General features: G+C 37.3%; 1 protein-coding gene across 1 annotated transcript in view; it reads left to right on the top strand.

Moving 5' to 3' along the window:
• CUNH9orf85 (chromosome unknown C9orf85 homolog) overlaps window positions 1–15,868 on the top strand; it is a 71,154-nt gene that overhangs the window by 24,319 nt on the left and 30,967 nt on the right. The window contains exon 2 of the mRNA XM_025891621.2: window positions 12,963–13,069. Coding sequence (XP_025747406.1) covers window positions 12,963–13,069 — 107 coding nt within the window. The remainder of the gene's footprint in view (window positions 1–12,962; window positions 13,070–15,868) is intronic.

The raw sequence follows: 15,868 nt of genomic DNA, 5'->3' as shown, positions 1-15,868 counted from the left end.
AGGCTATTTATTTCTATTTATTTATTTATTTATAAAGATTTTTTTTTTTTTTTATTTGACAGAGGGAGACACAGCCAGAGAGGGAACACAAGCAGGGGAAGTGGGAGAGGGAGAAGCAGGCTTCCCGCGGAGCAGGGAGCCCGATGCGGGGCTCGACCCCAGAACCCTGGGATCATGACCTGAGCCGAAGGCAGACGCTTAACGACTGAGCCACCCAGGCGCCCCTATTTATTTCTATTTAGAGAAGTTGTTCTTGGGTTACTTATTTACCAGAAATGTCCCATACTTAATAATGAAGATGGCTCAAAGATAATTGGCATCACATCATCTTAAAATATTAAGTGCCCACGTTTTAATTAGAAGGCAAAATCTCTTTTGTTGCTGGGAGATTATTCTAATGTTCTGCTTATCATTTGTTTTTAGCATTGTGTTGTGGGTCCTTCCATAAAAATATTTTTTTAACATTGTAACATGTCCTCCCAAATTGTGCCTTTTTGAACAAAATGGACAGAATTAAAAATCTTCATGCCAGAGTACTCTTTGTTGCAAAGAGTTGCAACAACTCTTTTGTTGTTGTTGACTACACCTTTTTAAAGCTGTGATTGAGGGGTGCCTGGGTGGCTCAGTCAGATAAGCATCTGCCTTCTGCATAGGTCATGATACCAGCATCCCGGGATCAAGTCCTGCATGGGGCTCCCTGCTCAGCAGGAAGTCTCCTTCTCCCTCTCCCTCTGCCCCTCCCCCCTGCTCGCTCACTTTCTCTCAAATAAATAAATAAAATCTTAAAAAATAAAAAGATGTCATTGATCAGTTTAACAATGCAGTTTTGGTTGTTAGTATCTTGTAGAAATATTTGCTTGTTAAAATGCACAGCACTAACTTATTTTAATTTTTCTTAGAGTAAATGAGTAAATATACTTTGGGAAAAATGCTTTTTAAGATAGGTTTCTCTAACTGCCGGAAGATATTGCAACAGCATGTTTCTGTCTGTAAGCAGGTGTGACTCCACTTAAGTGTCTGTTTGCATTAAGGTTTGTCAGTGAAAATCTGGGTAGTTTGCTTGCCTGCTGAAATAAATCAGTAGCTAGCTTGGGTAGTTTGTACACAGGCCTTCTCTGTATAATTCCAACGGACAATAGCTCTAGCCACTTATTGAGAGAATAGGCCTCTGTTTGGGATGATCCGGACTCATTTTATATTCAGTGTTTGGATGAAAATGGAATTGTTTATTTTCGCAGATGTCACTTGTTAAAGATTCCAGCAGTAACAAAGTGGGAAAGGGACTCAAATATTATTTCTTGACTATAAAAAGCTTATATTGTAAGTTTATTGAGTAAGAGGACCAGTTTGAGTATTTCTTTCTTTTTTTAAGATTTTATTTATTTGACAGAGAGAGACAGCAAGAGAGGGAACACAAGCAGGGGGAGTGGGAGAGGGAGAAGCAGGCTTCCCACGGAGCAGGGAGCCTGATGCAGGGCTTGATCCCAGGACCCTGGGATCTTGACCTGAGCTGAAGGCAGATGCTTAACGACTGAGCCACCCAGGCTCCCCAGTTTGAGTATTTCTCGTGTATATTTTCACTTCTCTCAGTTTGGTATTGATTCTTTAAGGACTTGTGATTAATATAGAGTGAATGGGAGGAAGATGGAGTAGACTTTGGGGAAGAAAATTAATTATTTTAGCTTGTAGTAGAAATATACCCCACTTTATGCTTTAGGTATCTTTTTGTTTGGTTTGGTTTGGTTTTGGTTTGGTTTTTGAAAGATAGAGCATGTGAATGTGTGCGCATGAGGGGAGGGAAGGACAGAGGGAGGGAGAGAATCCCAAGTGCGCTCTATGTCCAGTGCGAAGCCCTACCCAGAGCTCATGACCTGAGCTGAAATCAAGAGTCAGAAACTCAACTTACTGAGCCACCCAGGTGCCCCTATTTTTTTTCTCCTTTTCTTTTTCTTTTTCTTTTGTTTTTTGCTGTTTTGGTTTTGGGTTTTTTTTTTAGTGTGTGTGTTTTTTTTTTTAATTTACTTTTTTTAGTAATTTCTACACCCAGTATGTGGCTCAAACTCATGATCCTAAGATTAAGAGTTGCTCGCTCTTCTGACTAAGCCAGCCAGGCGCCCCTTGCTTTAGGTATCTTTTAGTTAGAATTTTATATAGTAAAAAATCAAATATTGGTAACTCAAATATTTGTGTATTTGCTATATGTATGTATGTAAAGTATTTTAGAACCCTAGAGTACTATTTTACTTAAAGGAGACTTGTCCTGAATTTTTTGTGAAAAATCGTAAATGTTGGTAGCTAATCTATAATTAGTTATATTAGACAAATGATTTCCTAAAAAGAAGTAAGCCTATAGTAACTTTTATATTTTTCCTTAAATGACAGTAAAACCAGTTTTACTATCAGAATGCACTTCAAAAGTATTTCTAGGCTATTTATATGACCAGCTCATTTTGTGAAATAATAAAATACATAAAAATAGTAAGACTCAGTGACTTAATCCAAATAAGGTATTTCTGAGAGTAGTGCACATTCGAACTTACTACTTCTTTATCACACTAAAAGAAGTTTGTAGATTTGAAAGTTTGAAGTCACTAGAACTCAGTATTGATATCCTGGATGACATATTTATTAGTGGTGTCTAAATGTGATATTAAGTTGATTATAGCAAGAGTATTTTTTTTTAAGGTTTTATTTATTTATTTGACAGAGTGGGACAGAGAGCAGGAGAGAAAGTGAGAGAAAGCACAAGCAGGGGGAGCACCAGAGGGAGAGGGAGAAGCAGACTCCCCCCTGAGCAAGGAGCCGGATGCAGGACTCAGTCCTAGGACCCTGGGATTATAACCTGAGCGGAAGGCAGATGCTTAACCGATTGAGCCACCCAGGCAGCCCACAAGAGTATTTTTTAATTCCCTTTTTGAAAAGAAAAATGGCAGTGTTTTCTATTCTTTTTAAAATCTTAACCATCTGGATAAAAAGGCAAAGCAAATTTTTATAGGCAATATTAGGAACATTTGCTTCAATATCCATGTAATTATATACTTGATTCAAGAAAGGGACAATTAGGGACACCCCGCTGGCTCAGTTGATGGAGTGGTGACTCTTGATCTTGGGGTAGTGAGTTCAAGCCTCATGTTGAGTGTGAAGCCTACTTAAAATAAAAGTTAAATATACATATATTAAAAAAATAAGGGACAGTTATTCTTTACTGTGAGTTTTTACCTCTGATAAAATTCCTGTTATTTTCACTCTTTTGTTGAAATGGGACCAGAATTTATGTGTAAATATAATGTGATGAGAATTTGCAAGTTCATTAGACATTTCCTGATGTTTATAAAATAATACGTTAAAAAATATGCATATTCAAGGGAGCCTGGCTGGCTCAGTTGGTAGAGCATGCAATTCTTGATCTTGGGGTCATGAGTTCAAGCCCCACATTGGCGTAGAGGTTACTTTAAAAAATATTTACATATCTGTATCTCTATTCAGTCAGGAATTGGAGACAACCAAATTGTCAAATAATAAGAAATAGGTTAGGTAAGTGACCATACTACTCTGAGAGAATATACTGCAGTCAATAAAAACAAGCTTTCAAAATATATATTAATATGAAAAAAAATAATGACAAGTTATAAAACAACATGTACAGAAAAAAACCGCAAAGTTTTATAAATATACTTAAAAGGCTGGAAATTATAGAATCTGAGTGATGGACTTGTCTTTTTTTCTTTATCTGTATTATAACATTTCTCTAATATGAATATTTAGATATACTCATACTGTTTTAAATCTATAAAATTGATCATTAAAGTTATTTTTCATCTGCAGAGGTAATTCCTATCCTAAGAAAACCGTATAATCTAGTATAGCATTGTTAATACACAGTAGGGAAAAGTATTAAAGGGAAAGAACCACTGTAGTTGCAAAACTAAGCAGTAAGAAGATGAACAAAGTTATAGACTGCTGGACAGAATACAAAAGGGATTTCCATGTAAAGTTTGAACTCTGTCTTCTCCTCTGTCCCATTTCATATTTATGCACTTGAAAAGTTGAGTCCTAAAAGTGTTCTGTAAAATACTTTTAAACATGTAAATGTACTTTTAACATTTAAAAATAGGATTTGAGCTTATTCTACAAGATTTTTAATACTCTCTTCTTCTTCTAAGATACATAAAGTCTTTATTCCTATTTTAAGTCTTTTTAACCCTTGCACGTGATTCTCTAGCAACTGAATTAGACACCAATGCTAGAGAAAGGCATTGTAAGAGAAAACCGGAACAACTATGGGCCAAAATCTCTCATTGAATTTAGACACAAAAATTTCAACAAAATATTAGCATATTGTATTCACCAATAAATAAAAATACAATACATCACAGACAAGTGGGGCTTATCTCAGGAATGTAGGGCTCATTGTTTGGAAGATTCAATGCTGTTGAGATGTCAGTTCTCCCCCAGTGTTATTCATAGTTTCAGTGTAATCCTAATCACAATCATAGCTTTTTTATCGAAATCAACAAACCAAAATGTTTATGGAAAAGCAAAGGAACTAGAATAGTCAAAACAATTTGGAAAAAGAACAGAGTTGGAGGATGCACAGTACTAATTTCAAGACCGTAAAGCAACACTAATCAAGACAAGGTGGTATGGATGAAAGAGTACTACAGATTAATGTGATAGAATGGATGCACACATACTAAATGTTTGACAAGGATACAAATGCAGTGTAGTGGTGTTGGAACATGGACGTCCATATTTAATTTTTTTTAAATTTTTTTAAAAGATCTTATTTATTTGACAGAGAGAGAGAGAGAGAGAGAGAGTGCGTGCACAGGCAGAGGGAGTGGCAGGCAGAACTTGATCCCAGGACCCTGGGATCATGACCTGAGCCAAAGGCAGCCACTTAACTGACGAGCCACCCAGGCGTCTCCCATATTTAATTTAAAATGAACCTTTACTAGTGTTTTGCACCATGTAGAAAAATTAATTCAAAATGGATCATAGATTTAATGTAAAACCTAAAATTACTGAACTTCTAGTCAAAAATATAGGTGAACATCTTCATGATTCTTCAAAGACTTCTTAGGTTTGACACAAAATGCAAGGTCTATAAAAAAAATTGAATAAGTAAGCTCTACGTGTCTTTCTATAAAAATGAGTTGTTCTTCATTGAAATTACAGAATTCTTCTCTTAGAAAAGCACTGTTAAGATAATGAAAAAAGATAATGAAAATAAAACACAGATTGGTAGAATATATTTGCAAAACACATTATCAAGAGTATATACAGAACCCTCCTCATATCTTAGTAATTAGAAAATGAACAACTCAGTTGAAAACAATAGGCAAAAGATTTGAACAGACACTAAGGAAAATACATGATGGCAAGTAAGCACATGAAAAGATGCTCAACATTATTAATTATTAAGGAGATGCAAATTAAAACCATAATGAGATAATATTATACACTTATTCTAATGGCTAAAATAAAAAATGTTTACAATTTCAAGCACTAGAAATGATGTGGAAAAACTGGATCTTTATACATGGTTAGTGGAAATGGAAAATGGTATAGCCACTGAAAAAGTATTAGTTGTTTTTTTTTTAAGATTTTATTTATCTATTTGAGAGAGAGAGAGCACAAGTACAGGGAGCAGCAGAGGGAGAAGGAGAAGAAGCAGGCTTCCCGTTGAGCAGGAAGCCTGATGCGGGACTTGATCCTAGGATCGTGGTAAAATGACTTGAGCCGAAGGCAGACACTTAACCGAATGAGCCACCCGGGTGCCCCGAAAAAGCATTGATTTCTTATAAAATTAAGCAGAGGGGCACCTTGGTGGCTAGGTAGGCTGAGCATCCAACCCTTGGTTTCAGCTCAGGTCATGGTCTTGGGCTCTGGAATGGAGCTCTGTGTCTGGCTCCGTGCTCAGCAGGGAGTCGGCTTGAGATTCTCTCCCTCTGCCCCACCCCTTGCTCGTGCTCATGTTCTCTCTCTCAAATAAATAAATCTTAAAAAAAAAACAACAAAAAGAGGGGTGCCTAGGTGACTTAGTCATTGGGCATCTGCCTTTGGCTCAGGTCATGATCCCAGGGTCCTGGGATCGAGCCCCACATTGGGCTCCCTGCTCGGTGGGAGGCCCGTTTCTCCCTCTCCCACTCCCCCTTTGCTTGTGTTCCTTCTCTCACTGTGTCTCTCTCTGTCAAATAAATAAATAAAATCTTAATAAAAAAAGAAGAAAAAAAGTTAAGCAAAAAATTGTCACAGGGACAGCTTGGGTAGGCTTTTGACTCTTCAGTTCAGCTCATGATCTTAGTTAGGGTAATGAAATTGAGCCCTGCATCAGGCTCCATGCTCAGTGCAGAGTCTGCTTGAAATTCTCGCTCTGTCTTCCTTTGCCCCTCCCCCTGCTTATGAAGGAATGTGCTCTCTCTCAAATAAATAAATAAATAAAAATTTAAAGCAAAAAAAAATTGTTACACAATCCAACAATATTATTCTTAGGTATTAACCTAAAATAAATAAAAAATGTCTACACAAAAACTCATATGCAAATATTACTACCCCAAACTAGAAACAACTCAGAATGCCCTTCAAATGCTGAATGAATAAATGTTATTATAGCACATCTGTACAATGGAGTGCCATTCACCAATAAAAAGGCATGAGCTCTGCAAATAGCTGTATACTTTATCCATATTCCATTTATATGACATTCTAAAAAAGGCAAAATAGGAACATCGGGCTCCCTGCTCCGTGGGAAGCCTGCTTCTCCCTCTCCTGCTCCCCCTGCTTGTGTTCCCTCTCTTGCTGTGTCTCTCTCTGTCAAATAAATAAATAAAATCTTAAAAAAAAATCAGCATTGCCTGGGGACTGGTAGAAGGAATTGACAACAAAGGGCCATGAGACAACCTTTTAGAGTAATGAAAATATTCTATATTTTGGTTGTCAGATTCATACAACTGTACGTCTAAAATGGGCAAATTTTATTATATGTGTATATAATATATGCATTGTACCTCAAAACTGACTTCAGCTGGTAACCATTTTATTCTTATTTTTTTAATTATTTTTTTAAGTTTACTTAGTTATTTTTGTAATCTCTACACTCAGTGTGGGGCTCCAACTCATGACCCTGGGATCAAGAGTCACATGTCCTTCTGACTGAGCCAGCCAGGCACCCCCAGCTGGTAACTTTTTTTTTTTTAAGATTTTATTTATTTATTTATTTATTTATTTATTTAGTGCAAGTGGGGGGAGAGGGAGAGGGAAATAGAGACTCTCAAGCAGACTCCACACTGAGCACAGAGCCCAACGTGCGGCTCTATCTCATGCCCTGAGCTGAAATCAAGAGCGGGACACTCAACTGACTGAGCCACCCAGGTACCCCCCAGCTAGGAACCTTTTTTAAAAATTTAGTGAATGTACAAAGAATGATAGAGTTAACATTTACAATGATTGATTCAGGAGTACCTGGCTGGCTCAGTCAGTAGAGCATGCGACCCCTGATACCAGAGTTGTGAGTTCAAGCCCTGCATTAGGCGTAGAGCTTACTTACTTAACTTACCAAATAAATAAGTGAATAGATAAAATAAAATGATGGATTCAGGCAAAGGGTCTTGAATGGGTACTAAACCATGAGATGAAATGTATTGTGGAACAGTATATTGGCATGACCCACATAGGTTATTGGTAATCTTTATAATGGGAGGAGATCAGAGGAGTCACCATCTTAACCAAATCAAATTTCATATCCCTGACTAGGTGAGAACTGGACATTTTGTGCCTTCTGTGGGGGAGTAATATGAAGTGTGCAGCAGCAGCAAATATGAACTACTCTTATCAAAAAATGTTACACTGGGATCTAAGCAAACCTTTAAACCTAACTTCCATTTTATGGAACTATGATAGATAAAGCAATGAGTTAAATTACACTGTGAATAAACGATCAGACATACCCAGAATGTGGGATGTTTTCAAAGACCACTTGCCTGCTATTTTCAAAAATATTAGTGCAGTAGAGGATAAAAGAGGGAAATCCTGGGACGCCTGGGTGTCTCAGTCAGTTAAGTGTCTGACTCTTGATTTTGGCTCAGGTCATGATCTTAGGGTTGTGAGATCGAGCCCTCTGTCATTGGGCTTTGTGCTGGGCATGAAGCCTGCTTAAGATTCTCTCTCTCTCCTTCCCCTCTGCCCCTCCCCCTTGCTCTCTGTCTCTTAAAAAAAAAGAAAAAAAAAAGAAATCCTTTTAGAACAGAAGAGAGATAACCATTGAATAGTACTTGAATACTGATTTAGAGGGCAGGGAGCAGGTGAGGAAATTTCAGTGTAGACTGGCTACATTCAATGACGTAGAGAGTTATTTTTCATTTTTTCTGAAGTGTAACAGTAGTGTGGTTAATTAAGAGAAAGTATTTCTAGGATTATATATGATTAAGAGATAAAGCACCCAATGTCTGCAGCTTAGTTTAAGTGTACACACACATAGAAAACGGGTTAAAAAATGTTAAGAGTTGGGGCGCCGAGTGGCTCAGTTGGTTGGGCGACTGCCTTCGGCTCAGGTCATGATCCTGGAGTCCTGGGATCGAGTCCCGCATCGGGCTCCCTGCTCAGCGGGGAGTCTGCTTCTCCCTCGGACCCTCCCCCCTCTCATGCTCTCTCTCTATCTCATTCTCTCTCTCAAATAAATAAATAAAATCTTACAAAAAAAATGTTAAGAGTTGTTTCTAGATAATGTGTATATGGCTATGCATTAGTATTGTTTTAACTTCTTTCTGCATGTTTGAAATTTTTCATAATAGAGGTGGATGTTTTTAGAACTCGGTTAAGAGGAATACTACTTATGATGACCTTATTATATGTGGTGCATTCCTGTAGATCCTATTAATATCAGGCATCTGTACCTACATTGTACCCCTGAGAACAACTTTTACCAAACTGTGTTTCACATTATGTAACACCAGACTACTTGGAGAACCCTGGTAGAAAACAGCTCTGTGAAATGCTTTATATTGTAAGGGTGTTGTTGAGAGCATGGCTTACTGTATCATATGGGGTCCTTTCAGGGAAAGACCAGACTTTGGGTTTCAGTAACCAGAATAGTTGTACTACTTCCAAGAAACTGGATTTTGGGCATGTTACAGGCATTGAATCAGGTAAGGGAATGGAGCTCATGTTTTACTGGCTGCTTAGAAAGCTTGTATTTCACTCGTGGTCCATCTCTAGCAAGTACACTTTCCAGCTGCACTCCTGAATGCTTCATCATTTTCCCTGCCTACCTTCATTTTCCCTTAAATATGATTCCCTCATCTGTTTTTGGTTGTATTGATTTTGTTTTTTTTTTAAAGGTTTTATTTATTTATTTGTCAGAGAGGGAGCACAAGCTGGGGGAGTGACAGGCAGAGGGAGAAGCAGGTTCCTTGCTGAGCCGGGAGCCAGACACGGGGCTCCATCCCAGGACCCCGGGATCATGACCTTAGCCAAAGGCAGATGCTTAACTGACTGAGCCACCCATGTGTCTCGGTTGTATTGATTTTGAAGATACTTTATGCCCAACCATGTTCTGGCCATATTAAAAGGATTTAAAACAAAATAGTTTATGATTTGAAAGTCACAACCTAAAAGATTTTGGGGGCGCCTGGGTGGCTCAGTGGGTTAAGCGACTACCTTTGGCTCAGGTCATGATCCCGGAGTCCTGGGATCAAGTCCCACATCAGGCTCCCAGCTCAGTGGGGAGCCTGCTTCTCCCTCTGACCGTCTCCCCTCTCATGCTGTTTCTCTCTCTCTCTCTCTCAAATAAATGAATAAATAAATAAAATCTTAAAAAAAGACAGATTTTTAATGTTATTATTATTAATCATATAAGTTCTTGCTCCCAAATCTAGAGATCCTTTATCCTCTAACCAAATTTAGAATAAGGGGATATTAATAGAAAATTTAAAAAATATGTACCTTTAATTATAAATAGGATATAAAAATCGTATTTTCTGGAGTAATACTATTGTAGCTATATTAGCACGAAAACCTTATTTTGGGGGAAGGGGTAATGCAGGGGAGAGAACAAGGCCATTTCTTGGATATGGATTTTTAGCAGCAGTTAGAATTGGCATTTTCCTTGACTTTAGTTTTTTAATTCTTTTTTTTTCAATTAATGAAGGGAAGTAGAATATGCCATTGTTTACTATTAGCATTTCTGAAAGAAATATGTACCAAAAAAATCCTAATGAAAAATTATTAGTTGTTCTTGAGTGGTATTCAAATTTCTTTCCCCCATAATAGTATCTTCCTTCTGTTAAAGGATACTTTATATTTTATAAAGTATTTTTCAGTATCAGCCTCTTGATTCAGATATTATATTTGCAGTTTGCCTCTTGGGTGGTAAAGTCCTCATCTAATTTCTTCTTGAGCTTGCTGTATCACATTTTAAAAGATGCCTTGTCTGACAACAGAATGTTTACAGGAGGAATAACAACATTTACTATAAAATATGTTGTATGAATCAATGATGGCTCAGACTTTGCATATATATTAAGTGAGAGTGTCTTTTCATACACCCTAAGTTTATTCTAACTTAAAAGAAAGTGTTCAATTTATAAATAAGATTTTCTTCTTTAGCTAAGATTCCTAAGTTCAGTGGAATTGTCTCTGAAGTTTTTTCCCTTTAAAGGTCTGGAAAGTAGCTTCTTAAACAAAATGATCTTTAAAGGCTTTTTTGTACTTATAAAACTAAGTTTTGATTTTATATTTGGACATGCTTAAATCTTAACCTTAATAACTTATGCTTTCTACCAGGAGGATTATGCTAAAATTAATTGCTAAAACAGGGTTAGTTGTAAACATAGCTGTGAGAAAGGTAAGATTGCCATCTCCTTTGCTCCGGGCAGAATGATTCTAGAACTAGGGTTTAGCTTTCATTGCTTACATCACTTGGAATTCACTTTTTCTAGTTTGCCAAAATACAGTAAGACAAGGTGCACAGTTTTCTTTCTTTTTGCAACTCTTTTCAAGTGAAAGTACCATTCATTTTCATTCTTACTCTCATTCATTTCTTAACACATGAAAATCAAGTTCAGTTCTGTAGTAGTGCCTGTTAGTTATGTGAACTTTCTACAACATCTCCATTTATACTGTTTCACACATCACTCATAGGACAAGTTTCCACAAAGACCTGTTTTGTTCCATTGTCCGATCCACCCTGAAGAAACCAGTTTCCAAGCTATGTGCAGCTTTGTAAATCAAGATGAACTGGTCAGAAATTGGATACAGAAACAGAAAGAAACCAAATAATGCTTCCCAGTTAACACGCAGAATGTGTTATATGTAATAAAACTGCAAGTAACAAAATGTTTTGCCTTCTAAGAATATTCTATTAAGAAAGTTCATATCACATTCATATTGTAATCATAGTTCAAGTCATTTGTTTGTTTCCATTACTGTTAGAGTTAGGAAAATATAAAGTAATGCTTTTTGTAGGATACTCTAGGCAACAGATGGCAGTGAGAACAAATGATGAAATGTGAATTTTAGTTCTGGGTATTTCTTAGCAAGTCTTATGTGAGATAGCTATGTATCAAGTTTGATGAGAAGAGGAGTTTGGTATTGGACACAGATTCCCTTCTTTCTGGCAACAGTTAGTAGCAAGGAATATAGTGTCGTGTGGAATTTATTTTTCCAGGGATTCTCCATCTAGGGCAGGGAGAAAGGAATACCCATACACAATTCCTAAGTAACAGTATGTTTTTCACCATAGTGATAAAATCAAACATAATGTATTCACAGCTTAATTTGTGGCTTTTGTAAAGACCCTTGAAATATTTTCTCTATGAGTAAATGTTTTGTCAAATTATTTTACCTTCTTTAGAACTTTAAAGAATATAAAGCACTGTTCCAAAGTTTTGGGTTTTTTTTTTTTTTTCAAATGATCTTTAAACATCGTGCTTTTAACTTAGCATCAGATAACCTCCCAAAGAATCTGCATCTTTTGTGATCCTTTTCTTTCTCTTCTTGAGAAATTAAAAAAGGAAACAAAGGAAGCAAAGAAAACATAAAATGTCCTCTACTCATTATTCCAACAATAGGCAAACGCCAGGCTTCCACAGCCAAAGTAAGTTAGAGAATTCTCAGAGTACTTAGTGCAAATAAATAGTCTGGGTCCTGAATCACATGAATATATTATAGAATGTAAAAGTGTTGGGGAGAACACATGATACATTTAAATTTTTTTCATCCTCCTAATTTCCCAACACGTTCTGAGAAGAAAATCATAATAAATATGGGGTGTTTTTTCCCCCATAAAGCCCTTTCCCACCACAGATATTCCCATGCACACATTTATTTTCTATTTTGAAGAAGTCAGATTAGCAAGGCAACTTTTCTAGAACATTTCTTCTTTACTTGAGACTAGAAAAGTAGTAAATTGAAGAATAAATGCCTTTGTGCTTCCAGCTGCTTTTCCCTGACACTTCTTTCTTAGGTGTCATGGTCTCTGCTCTCCCTTACACACTGACAATTTAGGACTATAATTTCTTAGTGTATTTTCTTATTTCTCATTTGGTAAGATTTGAATTGTTGGAAACAGTAGTCTTAAAATATAAGAACGTTTTCTTCTTTATTATTGCATTTTTGAGGTATAACCTACATACCGTAAAAGGCACATATCTTGACTGTACAAATTTGAGTTTTAACATTTGTACACATCAGAATCAATGGGAAGGGCTTTCTAAAATATTCCTGCCAAGAGGTTAAAAAGTTTCTTGGATGATTCTGAGCTACACCTAGTTAAGACTTTGCCTTTGTAAAGAACCAACTTGAGCAATACACATAAAAATACATGGTGTATCATAAAATGTTGTGCAGATTAAATTTAGGTTACTATTTAAAAAAACTTAAATTTCTCATGTGCCTTTTTCATAGGGTTTGCAATGCTGGTTCACAGGTGAAATTCTTACTTTGCTTTTCTGTTTGTTTTTAAGAAAATTAATGCAAAGCTTCATGATGGAGTTTGTCAGCACTGTAAAGAAGTTCTTGAATGGCGTGTAAAATATAGCAAATATAAACCGTTGTCAAAGCCTAAAAAATGGTGAGTTATGTTTCTTAATTATCTTACCAATAATATATGTATAATAGTTTATTATTTCATTCCCTGATACTCAAAATTGCATCCAACTAAATATTAAGGTAGATGGAGAAAAAAATCCCATTCTCCCATGTAGAATTTCATCTTACATACTGATTCCTGCTTTATAAAATGGATTCATCCTTTCCCATCCCATTCTTTATTTTGTTTTTAAGATTTTATTTATGTGTCAGAGAGAGAGAGAGAGAGCAGGGGTGAGAGAGACAAAGAGCACAAGCAGGGGGTGGGGCAGAGGGAGAGGGAGAAGCAGACTCCCTGCTGAGCAGAAAGCCTGATCCTAAGATCATGACCTGAGTGAGCTGAAGGCAGATGCTTAACCAACTGAGCCACCCAGGTGCCCCTTTTTAGTCTTTTTTTCATATTCTTTAGCATTTCCTCGCAAAAGAAGATACTTTTAAACAAATCTGATGAGTTTTATGCTCGTTGGCCCAAATTAGCAGTAGGGAAGTTTGGCAACTGTTGGTGCTATCCAAGGCTAGATTTCCCTGAACGAATTAACTGTGTTTTCTGCTGTATTCTCTGTAGCTGGTTATGCTATATATAAGCCATGTAGTTTTAGTTTATAGGCCTATTATATTATTTGTAGCTTTCTAGGGGCACCTGGCTGGCTCAGTTGGTGGAGAATGCAACTCTTGATCTTGAGGTTGTGAGTTAGAGCCCCATGTTGGGTGTAGAGACTCCCTAAAAAATAAAAATCTTTTTAAAAAAGCGTTTTCTCTCTAAATGTTGGTATAACTTTGGGTGCCTGGCTGGCTCAGTCAGAAGAGCATGGGACTCTTGATCTCGGGGTCATGAGTTCAAGCCCCATGTTGGGTGCAGGAATTACTCAAAATAAATATATTCAAAAATTTTAAAAAACTCTTAAAAAAGAAAAAGAATGGTTGGATGTGGACATCTTAGACTCAAAGGTCAGCAACTCTGTCCTGTCTTGGAGTCATTGAAGTCCTTGGAGTCAGGAAAGCTCATGATAATATTGCCACTACCTTTGGTAGTACAGTGACCCAGAGCTCTTTGAGAAACTTCAGGTAGGTCAAGGAAATGAAGCCTCAGGAGCTGCTATTCCCCATCACCCTAAGGCAGATGAGGTTAGCCGCAGAATAGCTCACGATGGGTGCAAAATGAAGGAAACTTAATATTGTACAAATTCCCAATTACAGATAACAAGACATTCAAGCCTAAAGGAAGATCTTTAGGAATAAAGAAGCCCAAGCTAATGTAGAACAAATGATTATTCATGAGAGATCAAGAAACTGCTAGGTTTTTTTTTAAATTTTTTTATTAACATATAATGTATTTTTTAAATTTTATTTTATTTTATGTTAGTCACCATACATTACATCATTAGTTTTTGATGTAGTGTTCCATGATTCATTGTTGGCATATAACTCCCAGTGCTCCATTCAATACATGCCCTCCTTAATACCCGTCACCAGGCTAACCCATCCCCCCACACCCCCCCCGCTAAAACCCTCAGTTTGTTTCTCAGAGTCCATAGTCTCTCATGGTTCATCTCCCCCTCTGATTTCCCCCCCTTCATTTTTCCCTTCTTACTATTTTCTTTCTTTTTTTAACATATAATGTATTATTTATTTCAGAGGTACAGGTCTATGATTCATCAGTCTTACACAATACACAGCGCTCACCATAGTACTTACCCTCCCCAATGTCCATCACCCAGCCACCCCATCCCTCCCACCCCCGTCCATTCCAGCAACCCTCAGTTTGTTTCCTGAGATTAAGAGTCTCTTATGGTTTGTCTCCCTCTTCAGTTTCATCTTGTTTCATTTTTCCCTCCTTTCCCCTATGATCCTCTGTCTTGTTTCTCAAATTCATTGTATCAGTGAGATCATATGATACTTGTCTTTCTCAGATTGACTTATTTCGCTTAGCATAATACGCTGTAGTTCCATCCACGTCATTACAGATGGCAAGATTTCATTTTTTGATGGCTGCATAATATTCCATTTTATGTATATACCACATCCTTTTTAAGATTTATTTATTTATTTATTATTTATTTATTTATTAATTAAAGATTTTATTTATTTGACAGAGAGAGACACACCAAGAGAGGGAACATAAGCAAGGGGAGTGGGAGAGGGAGAGGGAGAAGCAGGCTTCCCGCCGAGCAGGGAGCCCGATGCAGGGCTCGATCCCAGTACCCTGGGATCATGACCCAAGCTGAAGGCAGATGCTTAATGACTGAGCCACCCAGGCACCCCAAGATTTTATTTATTTATTTGACAGAGAGAGACAGAGCGAGAGAGGGAACACAAGCAGGGGGAGTGAGGGAGGGAAAGCAGGCTTCCCGCCGAGCAGGGAGCCCGATGCGGGGCGGTATCCCAGGACCCTGGGATCATGACCTGAGCTGAAGGCAGATGCTTAACAACTGAGCCACCCAGGTGCCCTCTGTGTATTGATTTTATTTCCTGCCACTTACTAAATTCCTCTATGAGTTCTGGCAGTTTTGGGGTGGAGTCTTTTGGTTTTTCCACATAAAGTATCATATCATCTGCAAAAAGTGAGAGTTTCACTTCTTCTTTGCCGTTTCAGATGCCTTTTATTTCTTTTTGTTGTCTGATTGCTGTGGCTAGGACTTCTAGTACTATGTTGAATAGCAGTGGTGATAGTGGACATCGCTGTCATGTTCCTGACCTTAGGGGAATAGCTCTCAGTTTTTCCCCATTGAGAATGATATTCGCTGTGAGTTTTTCCTAGATGGCTTTTATGATATTGAGGTAT

The sequence above is a fragment of the Callorhinus ursinus genome, unplaced genomic scaffold, assembly GCF_003265705.2.
Source record: "Callorhinus ursinus isolate GAN/ISIS: 27379988/994484 unplaced genomic scaffold, GSC_fseal_2.0 scaffold28, whole genome shotgun sequence".
NCBI classification, from domain to species: Eukaryota; Metazoa; Chordata; class Mammalia; order Carnivora; family Otariidae; genus Callorhinus; species Callorhinus ursinus.
Note: the sequence above shows the minus strand (reverse complement) of the source record. Positions and strands in the feature narration are given on the sequence as shown.